Below are 26,499 nucleotides of genomic sequence, written 5' to 3' on the forward strand. Positions count from 1 at the left end.
GATACTTAACCCCTCTTGTTGACTATGGATTGTTTGGTGGCATCACTGGGAACACAGAGTGAGGATGAGACAACTGAGAGGCCCTGGACAAAAGGTGAGTGCCAGCCTGGTGGAAAGATGTCTAGTAGTACCCATAGGGGTGGGGATGGAACAATTGGATCACGTGCATGCAATCCCCACATAGTCTAATGGGGCACCCTACGATGGACAGATTTGTGACAAGAACTCCTGGTCAAACGCATAAAACTATGTGCCTCTGGAAGGTAAGATTTGAAATTACATTGCAGGGTCAACCACCTAGATCAACAAAGGTCTTTAGGTCCATGAACACCTAAATCCTCAAAACCCCCTCCTAACCTTTTAGGCACCTAAATTACTGCCAGTGATGTCCTCTAGGATATCTGGAAGCCCACTAGTTAGAACATGCACCCAGGATGTGGGAGACCAGGGTTAATCTCCCCAGTCTTTCTGATTCAGAGGAGGAACTTAAACTCAGGTCTCCCACCTCTCAGGTAAATGCCCTTACCAGTGGGCTATCGGATATTCTGTGGTGGGTCTCTCTCAGCCTCTGCTCTTGAAGCTGTTTCATTTTGTATAAATACTTAAATATTCATTGGGCCAGCAAAATATTCTATAGCCCAGGGGCAAGGGCACTGACAGAGTCAGATTAAAATCCCTGCTCCAGCTCAGGCAGAGTGGGAATATGAACTGGCTGAGTGCTCTCACTACTGGCTTATTTTTTTTCATTTTAGTTTAGTTTAGCTTATCCCAATTTGTAACATATAATACTGGCACTTTAGAATATGTACATTAAATGGTGGGATTTTTCAATGCCTTCCTGGGAAAACCACGTCATAGCTAACATTTTCAATTCTCTCCTTTTGATGAATGCTAGTGCTATATGGTCACGTTTCCCACAGTTCTTACAAAGGCTTCCTGCTTATGGCTCCCAATTAGGTGTCTTGTGTCTCCTTGATTTTTCTTCTACTTCTAGTCAATCCAAATAATATGTGACATGGGAAACGCAAAATATTCTTGCTAGATTTCACCTTCCATCAACAACATAAAAATAAAGAAAACCACCACCACCAAACCCCTAAACCAGAGAACCCTAAATGCCCCAAGAGGGATGACAGATACCATAGAGATATGCATAAACAGCAGAAATGGACGTACAACAGAGAGATGTGTGTCTACTTTTATACATTTGTAAGATGTCCAGACACTATTTTGATGGGTGCAGTAAATGAACTGGGAAGGGGAAGATTCCTATTATATCCTCTAAAGCATCATATTCAAGGCTTCTTGTTTTGCCTTTCAGTGCACTATATAATCTTCTTCCCACCTCCACTCTTATTTCCTCTTCCTCCTCTCAGTTCTCTTTATTCATTGTTTCCATTATGCTCTCTATGCTTTGCTTTCATGTTTACCTCTATGTTTAGAAGCATCTTCCATTTTATTCCCTTCCTATCCTTCAAATCCTTCTTTATAACCAGCTTCTTGAATATATCTTTCCTATACTAGTAGTCACCAGTTATGCTTCCCTGACTACTCTTAACTACCATCCTCAGTTTTGTCTTTAGGTACAAAGTCTTATTCTGTGTTTTTTAAAGTACTGTGGACATGTGTAACCCTATATAAATGCTTAATGCCATAACATATAGTACACTGAAATACATGTATCAGCCAAAAGAATCATTTGTACAATCAATGTGTATTAGGAAAGCTACTAAAATATCTACTTGTAAAGCAAAATTGCATTAGAGATTTACTACTACAAGGCTGTTGCGTTCCAGTGCAAATGTGAACAGAGGCTACACATAGCCACAAATAAAATCAAGGACTATGGAGAGTCTTCTGCACCAAACAGAAGTAGGCCTTAAGCCAGAGGTGGGCAAACCACAGCTCGTGGGCCACATCCGGCCCACGGGACCGTCCTGCCCAGCCCCTGAGCTCCCAGCCAGGGAGGCTAGCCCTTCGCCCTTCCCCCACTGCCCCCCTCCCCTGCAGCCACGCTGCCACGTGGGGAGCACTCTGGCCCACCTCTCCTGCCAGACGGCGCGGTTTGCGCCCACCCACTTCCCAGGCTTTCCAATAAGCCAGTCCTGCTGCTCTGAGCAGCATGGTAAGGGGGTGGGGAGCGGAGGGGTTGGATAAGGGGTAGGAGGTTCTGGGGGGCAGTCAGGGGACTGGGAGCAGGAGGTGGTTGGATAGGGTGGAGGTTCTGGGGGGTGGTGGTCAGGGGACTGGGGGTTGGATAGGCATGGGTGTCCTGGGAGCCTGCCAGGGAGCGTGGGTGTGGATAGGGTTGGGGCAGTCAGGGGACAGGGAGCAGGGGGTAGGGGTTGGATAGGGGGCGGTCAGGGAACGAGGAGCAGGGGGAGGCTGGAATCGGTTGGGGGAAGATGGGGGTCAGGCTGTTTGGGGAGGCACAGCCTTTCCTACCTCGCCCTCCATACCATTTTGCAACCCCGACGTGGCCCTCGGGCCAAAAAGTTTGCCCACCCTGCCTTAAGCTCTTTGCACACCTTTTCCCTTACACTCCAAGGAGCAAAGTAAAAAAAAGAGGCTGGAGTAAAGCAGCACTCATTAATGCAGATTAGATTCTGCTATTCTTCCTGTGGTTCCATCTCTTTCCCTTGCTCATATGTGAAACACTCTGCATCTGCAGTGTGTATGCTCAAGCCCTTAATGAATTGTCGTTATATATATATTATTGTAATCATTTCACTTTTGTTCCATTATATCGTTTTTGCATTAATTTGTTCTGCATTTTCACTTCTCTCAGGGTCCACACTGCTATTATAAACACCTTCCAACTAGAGAAAAAGACAATAACAGATTCAGCACAAAGATATCAACATGCATTGCAGCCACCAACCTCTGCATTTGTTTGGTAACAGCTTATTCCTATCAACATCATTTACTAACATTTTTCATTGGAAGATCTTCTGGATACGATACTATGATCATCAACATTCACATTTATTATTTTTACAGTGTTAAGTTTTCAGCCAAAAACATTTTTGTGGCAACTAAAAGTGCTGAGGACCTACTGGTCCCTCAGAGGTGCGTTAATAGCCCCACTGAATTGCACAATGAGTTACATGTACACGTATGAATGTGTGACTGGGCCTAAACATTTTTTCAAACAAATATAAAATTTCAATGAGTTTTTGTTTCCAAGCATCAGAATTATTTTTGTATTATGTCTTTAAATGTGATATGCTACAACCCCTCACAATTAACATATTTTTTATGTTCATGTGTCTCTTATGATAGGGATCACCATTTCTTTGCATTTTACTCAAGAAATCAAGCAAAAATCCTTGTTAGAGAGAACCCTATCCAGAGCTAACTGTCTTGTAGAACACTTAATGAGTCATTTTTTATTATGATGGTAAGAGGAAGCGGCAGATGGTACAATAATGTATTGATTCTATGATTCTACTGTAGCTTGTCAATTAAATGAGATTGAATACTATGTCCAGTGTGTAAAGAATTATGTGAAGTTCTATTTTTGATTCTAAGGTATCAGAGAGTAGCTTTCAGGTAGCAACACTGAAGAAGTCTACTTAATTTTACATCTGTCATTCATTATTATAGGTATCGCAACAGGAAGTCCCATAGCAGATTTCAAAACTTGGATGAGTTCCAGAACTCCCACTGTTAAAACTATTTTATTACAATTTTTTTCATGAATAAGCATGTTTTATTTTATTGTTGATTCACACCCACAAATAAGTGTTCTTATATGTAGCTATGGGATGCTTATCCTTTGACTTATTACCCTTACATCCAACGTATGTATATATTATACACAAAGTATATTAAAAGAACGTCATTATGATTGCAAAGTCAAGATTTCAAAACTTTGGAAATGTCAGAATTAAGGTTGCCTGTCTCTCTCTCCACACCTACCTTATCTGATTTCTGTGTCCCTGCTGCCAACTCCAACCAAGCGGTTCCCAGGCTTGCACCCCTATTTCCCTAGTCTCTCCACTCCCAGTCCAAACCCCCTGGCCCAAAGAATCCAAGACTCCCCTTCCCCACCTGGGCTACAAGTCCCAGTCTCTTTGTCCAGCCGTTCCCAGCCTCCCATTCTGCTGGTTCCTAGCCTCCCCGTCGCTTCCCTCCCAGTCAGCTTCTGACTCTCTTTTGCAACCTCCTTGCTCACACAGTCCTAGGTTGTCTCCCCAACCCTGAGTCCTAGTCTCATGAGACTCCTTGCTACAATTTACTGTTTTTCATTCCCCCCGGCCTCTGTGTTTGAATCAAGACAGCTTCCTCCTCCATGCTACCTGAGCCCAGTAAGGATGGGTGGGGCGGTCATTAACAACATAGGATAGTCAGACTCCTTGCTCTCAGTTCCAGTGCTCACCCCTCTCTGGCTTGGAGAATTGAGAGCGGCCATCAAAGAAAACTCCCAGCTTTGCCACCATGGCCATGGGGTGAAGCATATTTAGTTGCTCTGTGAGGCTAGTGGGATGATTTTGGCTGAAAATTAAAGAAAGCAAGCAAGCAAGTCAAAGGCAAACACACAGCCCAAATGGTTAAAGTCTGGCAATGTTATAAGCAACTGAAATCAGGTTCTTATAATGGGAGGTGTCAGGCAAGCTTAAGAGGCACTATTGCCAGCCCCAACTATAATAGTGCATGTTTCGTTGCTGGAAAGGTAACTTGTTTTTACATCATTTGCATTCCTTTCTCACTCCGAAATCTTTGTTGTTAAAGAATTATCATATTTCATTATTCACTTTCTCCTTTCATTTTTCTTTGACTATGTAAGGAACATGCCAACATTTGTCAGTTTCATAAACTTTGTCCAGTAACTTCACACCCCAAAGTGTGAGTTCTTGTTGGTTTTACTCTTCATCACAACACGGTCTCAGTTCTTCATTCTAGAGAATTTATTCCATTGCTGATTATTCTCTCTATGTTGTTCAACATATCCCCAGAGCTGTACATCCAAGCCTTGAATTAGTCATTTCTTAGGGCTAATCTGCATGGTGGGGTAATGCACTCTACAGGAGTGCAAACTGTACAGCAAACTAATATGTTATGGATTAGTTGATCTGTATAGATCCTACTGGTGTGTTTTAATAGTGTTGTTTGAAACAGTACTATGTTGAAGCTCATGAGGGAACCTTTAGTGCACACCAGCAGGGTCTACAAGGACCAATTAAATGCACAGCATGTTAGCAAGCTTTAGAAATTACACCCCCAAAGAGAGCATTACCTTAGTCTTTCACTTGCTCATATCTTTGGTAGCTTTTTTTTATAAACAGTTCATGTGTTATCCTCTTGTGTCTCACATTCTTATTGTCTGATTTGTTTTGCTTACTGCCCATACCATTTCTGATGCATAATTCAGTCCTTGTTAGAACCTTGCATACACCTGCCCTCACTAACAGTTCTCCCTTGGTACAATGAAGCATTTAGGGTACTTTAATTATAAGGTCAGAGATTGTAACAGTAGTGAATGATCTCTGGCCTCCAATCTACAGTAAAATGTGGAGGACACATACGGGCCTTAAGTCTTAGAACAAGTTATTTTTCTTATTATACTGTATGTATGCATTGTATACAGAACAGTTATTATGTCTGAACCTTTGGATTTTAATATTGATGCTTCCCTACAAAGCAGCTGAGGAGACACAGCTAAGGAGCCAGAGAAGGCGTGTGATCTGTTCAGCAAATCTGCTACTAAAAATTAATTTCTAACACAGTAAATTTTCCTTGATCTGCACCTTACTGATATCCCTCACCAGGGATTTGGTTTTCATTTCTCCTCCATTCCAGGCTAAATTTATTTAATGAGTGATTATGTGAAGAGGTTCCACTCACCCCACATGCACCGTCTTGTGGCTAGATCTGGAAATTAGTTCTTGACCCAGCTGGAGCCCCTTTCCCTCTGCTGCTCACACTGTGGCCCTTTTAGGCCTCTTGTGAGGCAACCTAGTCAGGACAGGACCCCAGCACTTACTCTCTCCCTGGATTTCCTCCTTGATCCTCTCCAACTCTCTTTCCACCTAGGAAGTAACTGTAGACCTCCTCCCTGCAGCCCCTTTCTACGCTCACTTTCTGACTTTATACACCTAGCTCACCTCCTCCCACAGCTGGACTTAATCTTCAGTTAGTGCTTAACAATCACTGGCTTCCCTCGAGATGCAGCAAGTCCACTGTGACCCATATTACTCCATTCAGGGTTTGTGTGGGGGTGAACACCCCGTCACAATTACTTTAAATATGTGCCCAACAAAACTGTTTGGATCCTGTACCCTTCTGCACTCAAAGACAGGGATACAACTCCATTGACTTCAATAAGAAGTTTGCCTGGGCATCTGAGAGAAGAATTAGGCCTCCTGACTACTGGGATTTTTAAAACCAGAATGAAAAAAATATGTATTCTATTCCAACACTTTACAGCTATAAGCTCATTAGTAATAAACCCCACATTCTTCTGTTATAAAATGAAAATCAACATTATTGTCTTATTTTATAACTGTTAAAAATTATTTGCTTCAATGACAGTTTTATCCTAAAATGCATGTAAAGAGCTCTAGGGAGGTTATATACAAGTAACATGATAATCTAAGATTATTTTGTGTTGTATAATTATTGAACATACAATTTCCCTCAACCTGAACATCACTGTTTTAACTTAGCTTGTCTTAAGGGAAACTGACTGCATAGCAAACATATGTTAGTAGCAAAAAGCTCCATATAATTTCAAACAGCTTGGCACAGTTGGCAGTGTCTGCTCCCAGGAAGCCCAAGAATGAAACAGCAGGTAGTGCTGGAGGACAGGAATGAAATGAATTAGCAGAGCTACAGGTATGCCAAGAAACTTGCACAATAGCTTCTGCCTACCTTCTGCATGATTACGTACAGTGGTAGCAGTCCATAAGTACCAAAATTCATTAACTTAAGAAAAAAGATAATAGCAATATAATCTAATGGATGAATCGGCACAGTTGCAAACATCAAGCAGTTTTGCTCTCTTTTGACCCTGAACAAAATGAAAGCTGCTGAAGGGATTTAAAAATTTCACAGATTTATAAACATTAAAAAGCTGACAAAGAATCTAGTAATAAACAAAGGAATATTGTTGAAATATTTGCTTGTAAAGCTAGTGGAAGGTAGAATAAGTAATAAAATAAAGTGTTCCCTGTTCCCTGTCCCCTGACCACCCCCGGACCTCCTGCTGCCCCATCCAACCCCTCCTCACCTTCCTGACTGCCCCCCCGGGACCCCTGATGCATTCAACCACCCCTTCTCCCTCACCGCTCCCGGAACCTCCCTGCCTTTGACTGCCTCCCGCTGCCCAATCCAACCCCCTCCCTTCCTGACTGCCCCCCCGGGACCCCTACCCCCATTCAACCCCTATTCCCCGCCCTCTGACCATCCTGACCCCTATCCACACCCCAGCCCCTGACCACCACCCTGAACTCCCCTGCCCTTCTCCCTGCCCCCTTATGGCGCTGCATGGAGCACCGGTGGCTGGCGGCACTACCACAGCCACTGTGCAGCACAGAGCATGGGGTCAGGCCACAGCGCTGCAGCTGTGCTGCCTGGCAAGAGCTCACCGCGCAGAGCATTGCGTTGGCGACACAATGAGCTGAGGCTGCAGGGGAGGGGGAACAGCAGGGGCGGGGCTGGGGGGCAAGCCTCCCAGGCCAGGAGCTCGGCAGGACAGTCCCGCTGACCGTATTTTGCCCACCTGTGGTCTAGCATATAGCAGTATCTGCGCACATACTACATAGCTTACTTTTCATTATGGAGGTAATCATTTTGGAAACTATCCCAGTGAATTTTGAAATAGCATTTTCATTATCTGGCAATTCCCATAATAATCTACCTGATCTGTGCCAGATTACTAACTCTTTTGTCATGACCATTTTATATATAAAGCAATAAAATATATATTATACTTAGTGTGACGGGATCCCCGAAGTTGGGAGTGGCTCTAGCTTTTTTGCCGCCCCAACCACAGCGGTCAAGCAGCCTTCAGCGGCTTGCCTGCCGGAGGTCCCCGGTCCCATGGATTCGGTGGCTTGCCTGCAGGAGGTCCACCGGTCCCACTTCCGAATTGCTGCCGAATCCACAGGACCGGCGGACTTCCCGCGGGCAAGCCGCTGAAGGCTGCCTGATTGCTGCCCTCGCAGGGACTGGCAGGGCACCCCCCACAGCTTGCCGCCCCAGGCATGCGCTTCAAGTGCTGGTGTCTGGAGCCGTTGCTGCCTGGAGTGCAGCCTGGGACTGTGGGACAGCTGTGCCCCCTTAACTCTTCATCCTGGGCTGTCTCTCACAATGCTTTGCTAGTGACAAGCAGCAAACCCCTCCAGGGGCTGTTATCACTCAGCACAACAGCTACACCCAGCTAGGTTGCATGAATACTCCCAGAGCCACTCATGAATCACACAGAGAAAGGCACCAGCTGAATCTCTCCAGCCCCCAGCCTTGAACCTCAGGAATATACCATCTTGCACTGCTCAAGACAAACAGTGCAGGTTTATTAATTGGTTCACCGCTCCATCAGTGGAAAGTGGATATACACCAGCCTTTGTAAACCTGAGCAGATTTACCAAACACTTCAGGCAAACTCACTGGTAAAGATAAACAGTAAAACAAGTTTATCAACTGCAAAAGATAGATTTTAAGCGATAGACAAAAAGTCAGAGAGGTTACCAAAAGAAAAGAAAATATAAGCAGGCAGTCTACATTCTCAACCCTATTAGCCTGGGCAACATCTAGGTCAAGCAGTTTTTCTCACCCCACTAGATATTGCAGTTCATAGTACACAGGTTTCATCCTTGAAACCTGGGCCAGTCTCCTCTGCTGGCAGTTTCAGTCTTCTCAATGTCCTTGTTGCTTGCAGCATGGGTGGGGGGAGGAGAAAAGGCGAAGCATGGGGCCCCTGTATTCTGTTTTATACCCTCAGTTCATGTGCTTGGAGAACACAAGTCCAGACAGATCTGGTGGGCATTGCTAAGACCCAAGGTGAAGTAATACCCCGGTGTGTCTCCTGTGAATGAGTAACATTGAATTGTAACTGCTCTGCTGGACGATGGCTGGTAATGTCTGTTTGGCACCCACCCAGGTGTTGGTTATCTCCCTTGTTGTTGTCGCTGGAGAGCTAGTATCTGGGCACTTCCCAAACTTACTGCATATTTTAGTAAAAACCATACAACACAATTCTTATAATTTCATAAGCATTGATGCTATACATATTAAGATAGAACAATGGCTTTCAGCAGATCATAATCTTTCCCCTGATACCTCACATGGCATGCTTTATATGCAATATCACAATTATATATAAATGAGGAATATGGGGGTTACAGGGTTCTCCCCGTGATATAGAGTGTCACACTTAGCATTCAAAGGATTCATGGAGCACACACAGCTATCTTCTGTTCAAGGCCATTTTGTAAGAATAGATACAACACAGTTTTGTAGAACAATCTGGCACAAATCAGATGAGGTGGATTATGATGGGAAATGCTCCCTGATAAAGGAAATGCCAATTTAAAGTGATCTGGGATGATTTCCAAACTGAACACTTCACTAATGAAGCCGCTATACACACACACACCTCGCTTGCATTCATTTAGCTGCCATTCTGGGAGATGCTGGCATTCTAACTGAAAGAGGTTGAAAGGCCTAACTGGAAACATAAAGCAAACTCAATGGATTCTGTAATGTCAGGATTGTTTTATTTCTCTTGGTTCAAAGCAACTTGAAAAGAAGCTGATGTGCTCAGCTGCTGAGTGGAGAATGCTCACTAGTATGAAATATACATGGTCATTTCACTTGAGATGTCAGATTAAATTTAAACTGCAACCTTAATAATAAAAATTCATCAGCTAGTATGCTAAAGTACCCATTACCTACTGGTCCTGATCCTAAAAGCGACTTGTCTGGGCAGACCCTTATGTCCACATTGAGTCCATTAAATTGGGATTCTTCCCAGGCAGACTGTTTTCCAGGATCATAATCTTAAAGATTACCAGTGTGACTCTTACCTGATTGACCAGGGGGTGGGACTCCTGATGATCCTCTCGGTAGACATAAAAATACAGTAAGGACTGCTGCTTTGTTTCCTGAACAAGGCTCAATGGCAATTGGTTTAGGAGAGCCCTGAAAAAGAAGATCATTTTGTAATGTGGGATACAGATTATTTTCCATTTCTACTCATAAAACTTTAATCTGAGGCCCAGTGATGCTGGCCTGCAGATACTTTTCTCAACTAGTCCCTCACATTTACAGACTGTCCCATCCCACTTTAATTGACTTAAATATGGGCTTTAATAGACAACACTGCATATCTAATTAAATGGAAAAAATGACCACAAACACCAGGAAATTGTATTTACCAGTTTGTTTCTCAACGAACTTAGTGATGTGAACTTATTAGTCACAGCAAACAGCAGCTTTTGCTCAGACATGGTAGAGTAGAATCTGAGAGACAGTACCACAATGTTTCCCATATTTTCATAATACATAAAACAGTGTGAAACAACTGCAACTCTGCATACCTCTATAATCTAGTCTCATTTCATGTCATCCAGTCTGTGTCACACACAATGCTGCTGATGACCAATCTAACCACTTCTTTGATAACTATATCCATGTCCTTTTCTATGTCATCCATGGAATGTCTTCGTTTTCTGGTCTGCCCATCAACCAACGATCCTTCATTCCTATCCCCCAAAATGCCTCACTTCTGTCACTATGCCCACAATAAGTGACTCAATAATAAAATATGAATAATAATAATAATAATAATAATAATAAATGGACAGATATAAACTTAGTCATAAATAAATGCCAGTGCACAAACATGTATAAACCTTGTCATTCCCTCTTGGATTTTCCACAGCATCCTGTCTGTCTCCTTTATTTGTCTTCTTTGGTTAGTGTGAGAGCTCTCTGGGGCAGGGACTCCCCAGATTTCATGTTATACACAGCAGTGAGCTCAGTGTCAACACTTAAATAGTAAGTATAGTAACTGTCGGCAAATGCTGTTTTTGTAGTGGACACCGTAATGTGTTTCTTACAAAACTGAGACTACCATGGATTAGATCCACAAGGGGCTAGAGGCACTTTAGCACCTAAGTCCAAAATTTATATTCTCAACTTCCCTGCTTAGTTGTTGCTCAACCCTGTAGGTGCCTAAAGTACCTAGGCACTTAGGTTTCTGTTGGTAAAATACTCCAGGTGCCTAAATTTCTGCCAATGGGCAAGTGCAAAATTGCCTAAATCCTGATGTCACTGAGCTTCTCAGTGCCTAACTCCTGACAGGATCCTAAAATCAGGTGTTCCCTGCCTATCTTGCCAGTGGCCCTGCTCAAGTAGGTATTCTCAGAGGCCATCTACGAGATCAGACCTCCCACAAAACACAGCCAGCAGCAGCAGGGGATGGTCACTAAAACCAAAGAGCCCAGTGTTTAGAGCACTCACAAAGGATGTGGATGAGGTGGGTTCAAATCCCCATTCTGCCTGATTTGGAGTAGGACCCCAATATCCAGGTCACCCACCTCCCAAGTGAATGCCCCAAACACTGCACTATATGCACTGGATAAGAGAGAACAAGAGTGATTCTGCTGGGCTTAAAGGCATGCACACCGAAAGGCTGACTTGGCTTAGGTGCCTAAATCCAGGCAAGAGTTCATGTCCGTGAATCCTAAGTGGAGACAGGCACTTTACCCTGACCTATAGTTAAGCACCTAACTCCCTTTGAGGGGTGGGGTTTAGGTCACACCTTCTCAGCATTTCTTTCTGGCTAGTTTAGTAGGCAACTCCCATCTCAGCATATTGGCTTTAGTGAATCTCATTCTTAGGCTTGTAGCTCTCCTAATGGATCATAGAGGGAGCCTAGTTGCCTGACTCGGGGCTATGAAAGCCACCTGGGGTCAGGACACATTAGGTATTGTCCCACTGAGTCTAAAGCTCCCTTTGTAGATATAGCCCAACGCTTGTGATGGCAATGGATTTGTGTCATTATAAAGCTTTTCCCTTTTATTAGTCTCATAAATCTATTCATTTAAAATTAACTACTGGAATAAATTGTTGCAGTCATATTCTTCTTGAGTTACCAAGCCTGAAGCCTCTAGCAGCTGAAGAAACACAGAGCAGCATACAACCCCAAAAAGTGATAAGGTTCTAAACTGAGTATTTACAATTAGTCATGTTTCCATATTTTGTGCTCACTAAGTGATACGCATTCCCCATTTCAGAGCTTAAATGTTTAATCAAGCACTGAGGATATTTCTGAAAATGTTAGGTCAAAATCAGCATAAGTATTCATTTCTCTTTCTTGTCTGTAAATACTTAGAGAGCGAGTCTGTCATGTTGCAAGGCATAAGAGAGGAGTCTGAATGTTTTGATTTGAGATTCAAAGCCATTAAACTTTTCCATTTACATGCAAAATGCAAAGTACATATAAATGTCAACTGGTTCAAATATACCAAGAAGAATGATAGTTTAGGCAAGTTAAATATGCTGCAAACTACAGGATATAAAGGGAAGAAAACAAATTCCCTTCCATCATGAAAAGCAATTATTAGTTTCTATTTAACTACCTCCAAGTAACCAAAATGTATTACAGTTCAGCAGAGATAAGAATCGAGAGCAAACTGCAGTAAATTTAACAATAGATAAATGTTATTTTCAGTACATAGATGACAAATATTTTAGAGGCATTTTTGTAGATGTATTTAGTCTAATTTAAGATTGGCATAATCTAGTGGATAACAAATCAAGATGTATTAAAATCCTTCACATCTGATGAACCTCTCCCACCTAAAAAAACCCATAGCTTAGGAACAGTTATTATTTTTGTAGCATCTACAAAAGGAATGTACATGAAAATTCATCCCATTGCAGCAGTTAAGTTCAAAATGAGACCTGTCACGCTTAGGCTTTTTGTTGGTCCTTTGAACAGAGGTCCAGGAGCAGCTGATAAGAAACAGAGCCAGATCCTCAGCTTGTGTAAACTGGTGTAACATCACTGACTTCAGTGCAGCTATAATTATGCACACCAGCCAAGCATCTGGCCTCTGATTTCTAGAACCTCAGAGTCTTCTCCTATCATAACAAAGACGTAAAAGAAAAATAAAGGAGCCATTTTAATGTTAGCGTCACTAGATTCACACACAAAAAAGAAATACTAGTTTGTTATTGGAAAACTTTTCTTTGAAAGTTTCTACAACTGCATTACAAATCAAGTAGAATTGTATAAAAACTATAGGAGTAGTTATCATCACAATCAATATTTACTACAGTAGTGCCTAATCAACTAAGAAAGGGGCCTCTTTGTGCTAGGCACTGTACAGATTGAGTGGCAGACAGTCTGTGCCCCAAAGAGCTCACAGTCTAAATAGACAAGACTAGGGAAAAGGGCTATACCTCATGAATAGGGTGAACAATAATGGTGACAAACATCACTTACTCGTAAGGGAATTCTGCACCAAAAAATTAAAAATTCTGCACACAATATTTTAAAATTATTCAAAATTCTGTATATTTTATGTGTCAAAATAAGAAAATATAATCAGTTTCAATTATTTTGGCAATTGATTTCAAAATGCCAGTGAGCAAGTATGTATGTAACAATACAGACAACAAAAAAGATTCAGGAAATGTTTTTCAACAAATAGATTCCTTACTAGGCATATTAATACAGAACTTAGAGAGGAGCAGAGGGAGAGGGAAGTAATTGCTGGGAAGGAGCTTGGGAGTGGACCTGGAGGGTTGTTGGGTAGAAGAAGTATGGGACAGACTTTTTTGTGCGGGAGGGATTGTTAGGGAGTTATGGAGCCTCTCCCATGTAGACCCTGGCTGACTTCTGTTCTCTCTCATTCAGTCAGGTACATCTGCCCCTGTCCCCATGTGTCCCTGCACTCCAACTCAGTAACTCTTTCTCCTCCCATCCCCATGTGTCTCTGCACCCCCACTCAGCCACCCCCTTTCCCATCCCCATCCATCCCTGCACCCTCTCCCTCCATCCCAATGTGTCCCAGCACTCCCTCCCCCATCCCCATGAGTCCCTACATGCCCACTCGGGTACCCCTCCTCCCCGTGTCCGTGCATCCCCCTCCCCTCTGTCCCCATGTGGCCCTGCACCCCTTTTCAGCCACCCCAACCCCATGTGATCCTGCGGCCCCACTCCCATCCGGCCCCTGGCTCAGTGTTGTCACCCCACTAACTCCTGTGCCCCTGGCCCAGTCTGTCACCCCCACTAGCCCTTCTGAACCCCAGTCTATGTGACCCACCCCTAGAATCCCACGCGCCTTGCTCTGTCTTCTCCCCCATAACCCATGCCATATCCCTCCTCACTTGGCCCTGCAGGCAGGGCGTTCTGAGGAAGGTTGCCACTGCCCCTCCCCCTCCACAGCTGGCTGCTCTGGCCCAGATGCCCTCTCTTCTGGCCTCACAGCATCCCCTGGTGGGCAAAAGGTGTAACTGCACTGCCTCTCCATCAGAATCTATTTTCTGCAGAGAAAAAAATCTGCAGGCGACATGAATTCTGTGTGTGTACAGTGGCACAGAAGTCCCCCAGGAATCCATGTAGCAAGGACACCGTCCACCTGGCTCCCTCTTGTGGCCAAAGCATTTTCAATAGCATCCTGTATCGGTCCTCTTAGAAGATCGGTGCAGACTTTCTCAGGGTAATCATCAACTCTCCCCTGAAACTGAGTCAGTAGCCCAAAAGTAATTCAAGATAGTCCTCAGTGTCCCAAACACAAGTGCCATCATAACACCGGCATAGTTTGTACCCATCTACTATGCTTCCACTGACCATGTTGCCTTTATTCTGCCGAGCAGAAATCCAGCCTTCCTGTTCTGCCTTATTTCCTCTCTCAGCATGCACCAGTTTCTGAGAGGGAAGGCAGCATATACATTCCTCTCATTCTGAAAGCTGCTCCCAGTGGGCCAGCAGAGAAGGGAGCCCTGCAATACAGAGTTCCAGCTCATGGGCCCTTAAAGTAACAATGTCCTGGTATCTTCCCATCCCACTGCTAACTCCCAATCTTCTCTTCCAGTTTCGTCCAGTTCCCGAGCCTGTGCTCGCACCAACATCTCTTGGACACAGTCTTCTGGTCCCCCTTAGGCTTAAAGGGCCAAAATACCCCATTACAATCATGTTCATACAATAATTTTTTATGTGCAGGCATGGGTTTAGTTAGGAATGGATGAGCTAAATGGATAGATAAGTGAAGGGAGAGCAGACACTGAAGGGAAAAGGGGAAAAAGGGAATGGGAAGGGGAGAAGAGGGTAAGGGAGGCAAGTGTGGGGTTAGACTGTATACTAATTGGAAGCAGTGTGATGTAGTGCATCAGCCACTGGATCAGGATTCAGGAAACTTGAATTCTGTAGGCCCTGTCTATAGTCTATTTTGTGGCCTTGGAAAGGTCTTCACCGCTCTGTGCTTGTTTCTTTTATCCTTTGTCTATTTAGATTGTAAGCTCATTTGGCCAGGGAATGTCTCTCAGTATGTGTTAGGACAATCTCAGTTAGTGTCTCTAATGCTACTGAAATACAAACAGTAAATAAAAATAAACAAATTATTAAGAAGTACGCAAGCTTTTCTGGACATGGACTATCTTAATGTATATCTGTACTGCGCACAGCACAAGAGGGCCACAATGCCATAAAACTAACAAAATAACTATTAGTAATAGTTGGTGTAAACCAATTCTCCAGGCCTTCCCTCTTATTTGTGACAAACCAAATAATAACAATCTTACTCCCCTTATTAAGAAAGACAGTGAAAGTAAAATCTTTATTTGCAAAAGTAATTGTATGCAGGCACACAATTCAAAGGAATAAATTTTCTATTATGTCTTTTACTTATTTGATAAAGAAAACATAAGTCAAAATTGATATATTTTCTCTTGCGATTGTACTATAAAAGCTCCCAAAAAACAAGCACTCTCTTTTTATGTTTTACTTTTGCCCTAATTTCTTTCAAAACACAATTGGTTCAAATGATATTATTGTTAACCATTTTCAGCAGAAGTTCATCCAAAATCAAATACAGTAGGAATTTTCTATTTTTGTCCTCCAAATGATGCATTTTTTATAGAAATGTTAAGACTAAGAAAGAAGAAGCAGTATTGTACTGTAAGTCATTCAGATTCTCTAGCAAAAAACTACAGAAGCATAGAGCAAATGATAATAATTTGATACCTTGAGGTTTGTCAGTTGTTTAAAGATAAATACATAATCATGAATCAAAGTTATTTCACAGTGACATAACGTTCTCTGAAATGTGCAATTTATCATGCATTTTCCACAGCTTCTCTGGAAGAGATAAGGCATGTGTTTGTTTGCCCAAAGCACTTAGCTTCTGTGATTTATTTACTGGAATTGTCATATTTTATACAAAAAGAAGCAACTGTTATGTTGCGCCAAAAAGCAGCAATGAGAATCAGAGTTAATAAAACATTAACCCTGGAAAATATAAGAAGCATACAGTTCTCTTACTAATCAACTTTTTTTCTGATTTTAGACTATTTTTTAAAGAAAAGATGAACACTTTAGGATTATTTCATTTTTATTTTCCAAGTTTGTTCTTATTTTTAATTAAGGTGCAGGAAGTCTTATTCTAACTTTATTCTGTCCATGATACTTGCAAATGCACGGCTCTTCATATAAACAAATGAATGAATAGTCTTCAAAGCAGTTGTGAGAATATTGTGGTTTATCCATGGAAAGTTTGCAACCTGAAGTCATATCCCACTGTACCCCAGCATAACAGCTCCTTTCACACCCATGTGGTTCCCAGGATTCCAACTTTCCCCCAGCATTCTTCCTGGTGTAGCTAAAAGGGGCACCAGGACTCACTCCTTTTCCTGGTGTAGGATACTGAACACAACACATGATAGTATGTGAGAGGGATATTGCTGATATCCCACCTCTCTCACACATGGTGAAAGTGAGAGGGCGGGCACATGGAATGGAGAGAGGAAGGGTGCAAGAGAAGGGAAAGGGAAAAAAAAGTAAAGGTGAGTGAAAGGGAGAGAGCAAAAGGTGGATTCTTTGTCCACTCCGAGTGTTTATTACAGAACAGTCTGAAAAAATTCTTTATTTCCCGGAAAAAGGAGAGGTGACTATACTCAGTTTGGGAAGAGGAAAATGTAATATCCTACCAAAAATATTAGCTCTTAAATATATTGGAACAATCTGCTTTACAATGAAGATAGAAGGGCATACAGCTTGAAATAATTTCAGATATTTTTAAATGCACAAAACATAGCTCTATCAGTCTGGTAGTTTAGTAGCAATACAAATAAGCTGCCTCACAGGAATCAGTATTTTAAAATTCCAGCACAGTAAGAGGCAAGTAATGTGACAGTGACAGTGAACTCAGCCTTATGCTGCTCAGCACTGACTCATCTGGCCATCACAGCTGCAAAGGTGTTTGACTTCTGAAGGAGCTGCATCCAGGCATCTTTGGTGGGCAGCAAAAGACAGTGGACTTGAAGGGGTGAAAGGAGTAAGGGTAAGGGTGTGGTGACAGTGGGGAAGGATCTATGGATCTGCTGGAAGGATTAGAGCAGGGATTTCCCTACACCCCTTATACCTCCTCTGAATTTCCCCAACACCCCCCCCCCCCACAGTTTTGTGAACTAGTTACATGCAGTGTTGCCAATTTAGTGATTGTTTTGAAATTTGAATTGAAACTGAAACATTAATACACACTTTAAAACCATATAAAGTGTATGATAAAATACGTGCATCTGAAAAAAGTATAATAGATTTGAAAAGTATGAACATAGACTAGCTTCCTTATACAGCTGTTGTTTTTTATGACAATGTCAGTGCATTCATTTTGGTGATGTTGGCCACCCTAATAATTTCAAACTATGATCTGTAAGCAAAGTCTAAATGAGCTCTTCCTGACAGCTAGTGATGAGCTAGGGGGAAAGGCTTCAGGACCAGATTGTATCTACATTCATACCTAAACTACCTAGGTAACCAGCAAACAGAGCTGTGTTGCCCAAGTGATAGATTTCGGCTGGGGTTGGGTTACAAATCACTTGAATGCAGGGGAAGTAAAGAAAAGTTGTTATCCTTATTGTATGAGTAAAGGGCAGCAGAATTGTACTTAGCCTGTGCTGTTTGATGGTATCAAAAGAGAGGGTGGGGACAGGTGTTTTGCTTGATGGTCTGTCTGAGTCACAAATACTATTTGACCTGCCCCTCTCCACTGTTTAAAGACAGAGCTGATTAGGCTCCATAGATCAGGGATGGGCAAACTATGGCCTGGGGGCTGCATCCAGCCCTTCAGATGTTTTAATCCGGCCCTTGAGCTCCTGCCGGGGAGCGGGGCCAGGGCTTGCTTTGCACAGCTCCCAGAAACAGTGGCACATGCCCCCTCCAGCTCCTACGCATAGGGACAGCCATGGGGCTCCGCAAGCTGCCACAAGTGCTGCTTACACAGATCCCATTGGCCAGCAAACGGGGCCAATGGGAGGTGCAGAGGTGGTTCCTGAAGATAGGGAAGTGCGCAGATCCACCTGGCTGATCCTCTGCGTAGGAGCTGGAGTAGGGACACACCGCTGCTTCCGGGAGCTGCTTGAGGTAAGTGCCTCCCACAGCCTGCACCTCTGACCCCCTCCCATGCCCTAACACCCTGCCCCAGCCCTGATCTCCCTCCCACCCTCTAAACTCCTCCGGCAACCCACAGCCCTCCCTCCCCAAGCCCCCTCCCGCACCCTGAACTCCTAATTTCTGGCCCCACCCCAGAGCCCGTACCCGCAGCCAGAGCCCTCACTCCCTCCACACCCCAACCCCCAATTTTGTGAGCATTCATGGCCCACTATACAATTTCCATACCCATATGTGGCCCTTGCACCAAAAAGTTTGCCCATCCCTGCCATAGATAGTCTTTTGTTTTGTTAAGTGACCACTACAGCTGAAAACACTAATAATCAGACCTAAGTGCTTAGCCTTGCTGTGGGACAGTGTTTCTGGAAGAGGCAGCCCAGTCTGTACTAGCAGCAAGGTTCCCTCACTGAGAGCTCAGCTGAAATCAATGAGAGCTGGGTGGAACCTCGAGTCCAACTCACAGAGGTCACAGTGGCAGGTGGCAGCAGAAGGTGACGGCACAGGGCCATTGGCAACAGAGCGATGGAGTGAATGGTGGCACAATGAACAACAGTGGCCAGAGCGAACAGTGAGCAGCTGGAGGAATGAGCAAGGTGCCTTCTTGTCCCCCACCTGGGAGTTGAACTCATGTGAAAGCACCTCTGAGTCTCCATTGACCAAGGACAACACTGGTGAGTGCTAATGAGGCTGTTAAGAATGCTGGAGACACAACATAGTTCATGTGAACAAACATGGCTGTGGAATCATACTTTATATTTAAGCAAGAGATACCACACACTACAAACTGGAGGCCAATGTTAAGTGCATTGTCACTTGTTTATCCTGAAGTTGAACACTGGTTCCGAAGAAGACCAGCAATGCTCACTATCTTTCTGCAAGAAATTCAACTGACTGGCTAGAAGCATGTGGTGCAACAGTGGAAGACTCAACAGCTGAAAAAGTGAAGAACTCTCTCATCACATTCAAAAAATTTGCATACATGGCTGATGAATGCACCGATGCAAATAGCCATCAGTATTAAGTCACTGTGTGCATTATCTTAATGTCAGTGGTAGGCCAGTAGATGCATTTCTAGATATTCAAGTTATAGAGGACACATCGGCTGCATCTGTGACAACTCACATCTTAGAAGAATTAAATGCTTGTCAATTGGACCTCATACAGATGGCTGTTTGTGCATTTGATGGAGCTGCAAACTTCTCTGGAAGACATTGTGGAGTACAAGCTTTGCTCAAAGAAAAGTGTATCCCTAGTCTCTCCTATACACACTGCAGAGGCCATCTACTCCAACTAGCGCTAGTATGTGCTGCAAACTCTTCAAAAGATATTTAAAAAGCTATAAATTTAATATCTTTATTATATTCTTTTTTCAGCAAGAGTCCAAAAAGACTGAATATCTTGGAAAACATAGAAAATACACTGGGACTGAAGTTCAAATTAGTCCAAACTGGGAAAGCCCTCTGGCTTTCTCATGAGCGATCTTTGGCTGTTGTCTTAAAATTACTCCAGCCATTACTACTGGCGTTGGAAAGTATCTACCAAGATGGGATGGATCTAAGTAGTGAGGCTGGTGGATTACTTTTGCTACTACGTTCAGAGAAGCCTATTGCCATTCCCTCTCTTGTAAGTCTACTGTTGAAACCACTTGGATCATTAAACAATGCCATCCAGGCATCTGCTACAACAGTAGCTATCCACTGAAAAAGTACTGGAAGAAGCCAAGACTTGAGTCCAGAAGTTGACTAATTAAGCATTTATATTGAATCCTTAAGTGAAGAGGACAAAAAGTGTTCGTTAAGACAACTGAAAAAGTACACAGTCTTGATTCTTAAAAATCTACAACAGTGATTTCTAGATTCTTCTCAACCTCAACATAGCTTTTACAGATCCCTGTCCTATAGAACACCGACAGTTGAGTGGAGTGAGGCACTACCAGCAATGGGGCTGCCAGGTACTCAGGAAGAACAGAGAATTTGAACACGGAGTGGAATATCATACAATGAATGAATGAAGATTTCACTTCAACTTTTTTATCATCACCAGTGGCTCAAACCGACCTTTCTGTTAAGTTTCCTGGATGAAAGAAGTAGAAATTCATCTCTTGCTACTCCCAGTCACAACAGCTACAGTTGAGCGTTCTTTTTCATCATTAAATAGAATTTTGTGTTCTGAAAGAAGTCACCTTCCACCTGATCATGTGAGTGAACTAATGAGCATATCAATTGAAGGAATGGAAGTACTGGACACACGAGAAGCCACCAAAGATGAACACATTGCATTCAAGAAGTTCATTAACAGAGTTGTGAAAAATGATAACAAGAAACCAAGGAGGATGTAGATGCAGTGCTTTAAAGAAGGCTTGAGTAGCCAACTTTATTTGTGTGATGATTTTAAAACATGAGTTAAATCTAGTAAAATAGTCATGAAATATTTTTCAGTTTTTACTGTGGTGCCATACAGCCCATCTTCACCCTCACGGTCTCACCCTTCATCAGTCCTGACTCCATCCCCTGGTAAATTTGAACACTCCCCCCCTCTAATTTCAAGTCCTGGGGAAAACACTGATTGGGAGGGTCTCCCAACCATGAAAAAATCCTCATTATAGCTTACCTGTAGATTCCAATTTGATTATCAATGAAATTGTATTTGCTATTCTTACAAAGCCATGAAAAAATAGAATGTGTAGAAGGTTTTGGATAAATTTACATTCCAAGAAGAGATGTCTTATCTAAGTGCTGTAGGACTCGAAATTTTCAGTACTTAATATTTTTTTCTGTTCAGACTTTTTAAGTTAGGTGCATCTAATTTTTAAAAGTGTATTATTATACCATAAGACAAATAGATCACGTAAGTCTGAATGGCTGCAATCTGATGCCAAAAATGCAATTAGAAAATTGAATCAAGGAATTAAGGATTAATGTGGGTATGTTATACCTGTCAGCAGTAATAAGCATTTTGACAAGAACAGAATAAAGTTTGACAGGATGCACAAATACTGATCTGATATATGACAGAAGTATTAAGAAAGCAAACAACTATACATTAATCACTAATTCCCTTAGCTAAAAGGGTTTAATGTCATTGTTATCAGAATTAATCTATAACTATAAATGAGTCTCCAACAGATTAAATAACTTATTCTTTGCAGTTTAATGATAATTTATATTGATGTAAAATTTAGCTTTAATCAGAGTATTAAAACTGAATTAATCTGATGAACACTAAATGAAGTAAGCATGATGGTTTGGCAAAAAAGTAAGCAAGTGTGCTGATATGACAGAACTAACATTGGGATTCAAAGTCTCAGCAGCTACTTCCTGAAGTTCAATGTGCAAGATTGGCGGGGGGGGGGAGAGGGATTGTGAAAAGGGAAGTTCTCTGCACTCCTTTAGACAAATTGAGTGATAGGAGGAACAGGGCAAGATAAGTGTTCATCTTTTTATTTTGTATTATATCTAGGTTTGATTCTGTGCCTCTAACTGTGATATCCAAGTGCCTTTAAGAAGGCATTGTGGCATGCAATTTTTTAAAAAAGGGAGTAAAATGCTTTAAATGGCATATCTTCAGATCATACCCAGCAGGAGTAGCTGGTTACTGGGTGGGGCAAGGGAGAAACGGAAAAGGCATCTTCCTCCCGAGTTCACAGATTGGCTGTGAAGCCATTCCATAGAGGCTACATCCACTCCATTACTGAAGTAGCCTTGAGCATCCCTTAAATGATTCCTTCACATTGGGAGGAGAAGGATGTTGGACCTGTTTTATTAATTTAGAAAGAAGATATGTGCTAAAACTTCTAAAGTAACCCAGTAGCTGTTCAACATTAAACAGTGTTAAACAAAGTCCAGGGCTTAGTATACAGATACCTTACCCCTACTTAGCACTATGGAAAACACACTATTAAAAAATCTTTTTAATCTTTTATTAAAAATACAGAAAAGAAAAACAATTCAAGTCTTTGAAATGTAAAGTATTAAATAAGGTTTTTATTTTAACAACATTTTTATTCCCTTTCCCTGTAGACAGTTTTTGGAAGGCAACTCCCCCTTTAAGATGGTATTAAAGATCAGAAAAAAACTGTTCTTTTGGGGAAAAGAAGTTAGCTGAGATGATTTTGCTGCTGCTTTTGTTAAATTTTAATTTTTAAAGGAAAACAGCTTAACTGTTTTAGCTGGTATTAAAGGTGGTAATAACTGTTATTTCAGGCGGTGTTTGGGATTTAGCTGGAGCAGGTAGTGGTGGTGATCTTATTTGGTCCCCTTCTTTTGGGTCACTTTTGGTTAGGACATCTTTTAGGATCAGGATGAGGAAGGCCTGGGGTTGCAGGGAAGGGTGGAGGTGTCAGCCATGATGGTTAAGCTCACTCCAGTAGCCACTGTCTATTCTTTTTTGTTCTTTTATACTTTCCCCACAAGTTCTCTTTCTTTAAGGATCCAAAAAGGGAATAATGGGTGAAGCTACACAGTGCCTCATTATTTTGTCCACCAATTAGACCCAATATCAGATATACCAAGTTTGGCTCATTAACTTTTGGATTCATGTTTTCTGCTTTTGGCTCAGATTAACCTGGCCTTTTTGGTTAGAGTAATTCAGTTATTCTGTCTCCCTTTCATATCTTTCCCCATCAACATTTGCTATTGTAGATTACTGTGATATTTTATGAACTGTTACATACTTTTTACAGTTGCGCTCACAATTCAGATAAATTTGTAGGCCCAGCTGCCCCAACAGACCACGTCCAGTGGCCTGCCCCTGTTGACTTCCAACATGCTGCTATGCAGACGGACCACACAAAGGAAAGCTCTGTGCCATGAGAATGAAGAAACACCCCTTGTGTTCCCCTCTCAATACAAGCCCCTCCCCTTTGCAGCAGAGCCACACCACTCCCCCTGCCACAGGAATAATCACAGCCACAGAGGAGGGTGGGAACTGAAAACTGAGACAAAGGGAATGATGTGTATAGTTGAGAACTAAGATATAGTAAGTAGGTTCTGTTTTCTTACAACGCCAATATTACTGCACATTGCAATCTTAACTGTTGTATAGTAATGTTAATTATTTACTTATTTAATATTTTTCTGCTCACCCAAAAGTTCTGGCTCACTTTTGTTTCTTAAAAAAAAAGTACAAAATGAATAATTTATGACAATGCACCTATTACAAAAAAGCTTTCACCAAACACAATCTATGCACCAGGAAGAATGTTCTTGGGGAAGTACTGCAACAGAATACTTAAGCAAGGACAGAGCCTGGGAATAGTTCTGGGGTCTGGCGAGGAATCAATAGCAAATCTCTGTAGGCCACTAGGTTTCCATTCTAATCACAAGCATCCACTAATGATTTCCCTTTAATCCATGAGACGCAGTTTCTTCCTTATGCAGTTAGCCAATAGAATTATTCCTTTCAGACTAACCTACGAGAATGGTACTAATCAATTCTATACCGTAGCTTCGTTCAGCTGAGGATTTCTCAGTGATTTACAACTTTAATTAATTAAGCCCAACTAACCCTTATGAGGTAGATAAGTATTATTACCCATTTTAAAGCAGTTGTGCTAGAGGAGACTCTCTGGAGCTTCTTATAATTCTGCCACCAAGCTAAATGGAGAGTTGAGATGATTTCCCTGCCTCTACAATTTAGTCACCCCTGCCAGAGAAGATTTATCGTGAGGGCTCATAAAAATACTTCTGATAAGTACATTTTTGCCTTCAGAACGAACCAATTTGCCCTTATGGAAAGTCCTATGGTATGTAATAGGGATTAAGCCAATAGGATATATAGAAATATAATAGGACTCTGAAGAAAATACTCTAAAACCCTATATTGGAAAACTGAATAGCGAATGATATCCTTTCTATATGTGTTTTTGCACCATTCAATAGATTTCTTTTAGCAGGGATATAATTCTGTATTACATTCTTTAGTTTGGTTCAGAACATGCATATAGATATTATAATTTATCAATAAAGTTCTCTAATAATTTCCACAAGGGAATGCCATTTATTTGAAACAAATTAAATAAAATAAAATAAAATAAAAACATACCCGAGGCAAAGATTATTTGTCCATTATCACACAGATCATCATTGGTTACTCTCTTGTGCAGGCTACCTATGCCACAGGTTACAGAGCAGAAGGGAAAGCAGGCTCTGCGAATCCAGTGCTTCCCAACTCCCATCACAGGTGGGAGGAAGAGGACAGGTATTGGTTCCATCCTATCCAACATGCTAGCAAGCCTAATTGTGCCTGTATCCCATGTGATCCATGCTGTGCCAGGTACAGACCCAGCACAGTTTACTTCCTACCTGCAGTACCAAGTAGATTGGAGGCAGATTGTGATTCTGAGTCTCACACTGCTTCCTGAGTTGCCGCCCCTCGTTCAAAGCAGATCATGAAGTGACAATCTAGCCCACAGTGAGTCAAAATAAAAACCAGAAGCCGTAACTAATGATCTTCTGCTTTAACTACTAGAGACAAACTTCACTCTCCTGTCCTAGAATCACTAAAAATGAGTGAAATGTGATCAGTACACCTCTACCTCGATATAACGTGGCCCAATATAACACGAATTCGTATATAACGTGGTAAAGCAGTGCTCCAGAGGGGGCAGGGCTGTGCACTCCGGTGGATCGAAGCAAGTTTGATATAACGTAGTTTCACCAATAACACAGTAAGATTTTTTGGCTCGTTATATCGAGGTAGAGGTGTATTTAGAAAATCTATGCCAGTTTCAAAAATGGAAAAGCAAATGCCCTGGACTTATCAGGCTACTTTTTCATTGCCTGCAAAATTGGAAAGGAAATGCAGTATACCACAAGTCATCCAAAATAGATGTTCAGTTAACTTTTCTATGACAATGTCTTATAATATTCTTTTGTAACCTCCTGACCACACACAATATGCCTGGTGAATGACAAATTAAAACATTTATACCTGGAACTGTAATAATAAAAAAGGAGAACTAAATTAAGACACACTATGAAAACGAACTGTCAGCAGAAAGGAATAAAGTGCAAACTTGGCAATATTCTTAATGCAGAAGAAAATGCTAATGGCACCGGCATAACAAATGACTTTCTGCCATGACTACTATACAGATCAGTCTACTGAACGTACAGAAGACATGGACTAAACCTCTGAAGGCAAGAGAGAGTTTTTATTCCTACTGTCCTTGCACTGTTCCAAGGGAAGACCTACATTTTCTATTTCGGAACCTAAAATATTCTAAAAAAAATTTTCCCAATAGGTTAAAGAAAAATGTATGAGCACGGATCATATTTCAAAATAGCAGAGCATAATATATTACAAGTGAATGAGTGTATTTGGATACAGTGGGCCAAATTATGGCTGCTCCAGTGCAGGTGGGGAGGAGGAGGGCACAATGAGACTTTTCTATCCCAAGGGCCAAGGGAAAAGATCAGTGAAGGGGGCAAGAGGAGTCATAAATGTGCTGCATGCCATAGCAACAGCAGCAGGCATGAAACTGACTAGCACTGTTGGCAGCACAAGCAGCTTTAGAGGTGGCATGTCTAGGTGGGGTAATGGCAGAAGTATTGGAGCCCTGGATAAACATTTTTAAAAGTGTTGCAAAAGGCATCTCTCACTATCCTTTCTCCAGCAACTCTGGAGTCATGCTGCCTCCTTGGAGGTATAACTGGATCCAGTATTTCTTGTGTCGCAGGCTTTAACTCAAATACTTAAAAAATACCTTGAATTGTAAGGTATAAATAGAGGACAAAAATACACTCTTAGGTCCAGATCTTCAGCTAATGAAAATCAGCACAGCTTCATTGATATCAAAGGAGACACACAAATATATAGCAGATGAGAATCTATATATATATATATATATATATATATATATATTATAATTTGTTTCT

General features: G+C 42.0%; 1 protein-coding gene across 3 annotated transcripts in view; it reads right to left on the reverse strand.

Moving 5' to 3' along the window:
• Nucleotides 1–26,499, reverse strand: part of ATRNL1 (attractin like 1) — a 1,010,697-nt gene that overhangs the window by 83,393 nt on the left and 900,805 nt on the right. For 2 of the 3 annotated variants that reach the window (XM_050958929.1, XM_050958927.1), the window contains one exon: nt 10,029–10,143. The exons of the other annotated variant lie outside the window; for it this stretch is intronic. In XM_050958929.1, the coding sequence (XP_050814886.1) occupies nt 10,029–10,143 (115 nt within the window). The remainder of the gene's footprint in view (nt 1–10,028; nt 10,144–26,499) is intronic. 3 annotated transcript variants of the gene reach the window in all.

The sequence above is a fragment of the Gopherus flavomarginatus genome, chromosome 6, assembly GCF_025201925.1.
Source record: "Gopherus flavomarginatus isolate rGopFla2 chromosome 6, rGopFla2.mat.asm, whole genome shotgun sequence".
In the NCBI taxonomy this organism is placed as follows: domain Eukaryota; kingdom Metazoa; phylum Chordata; order Testudines; family Testudinidae; genus Gopherus; species Gopherus flavomarginatus.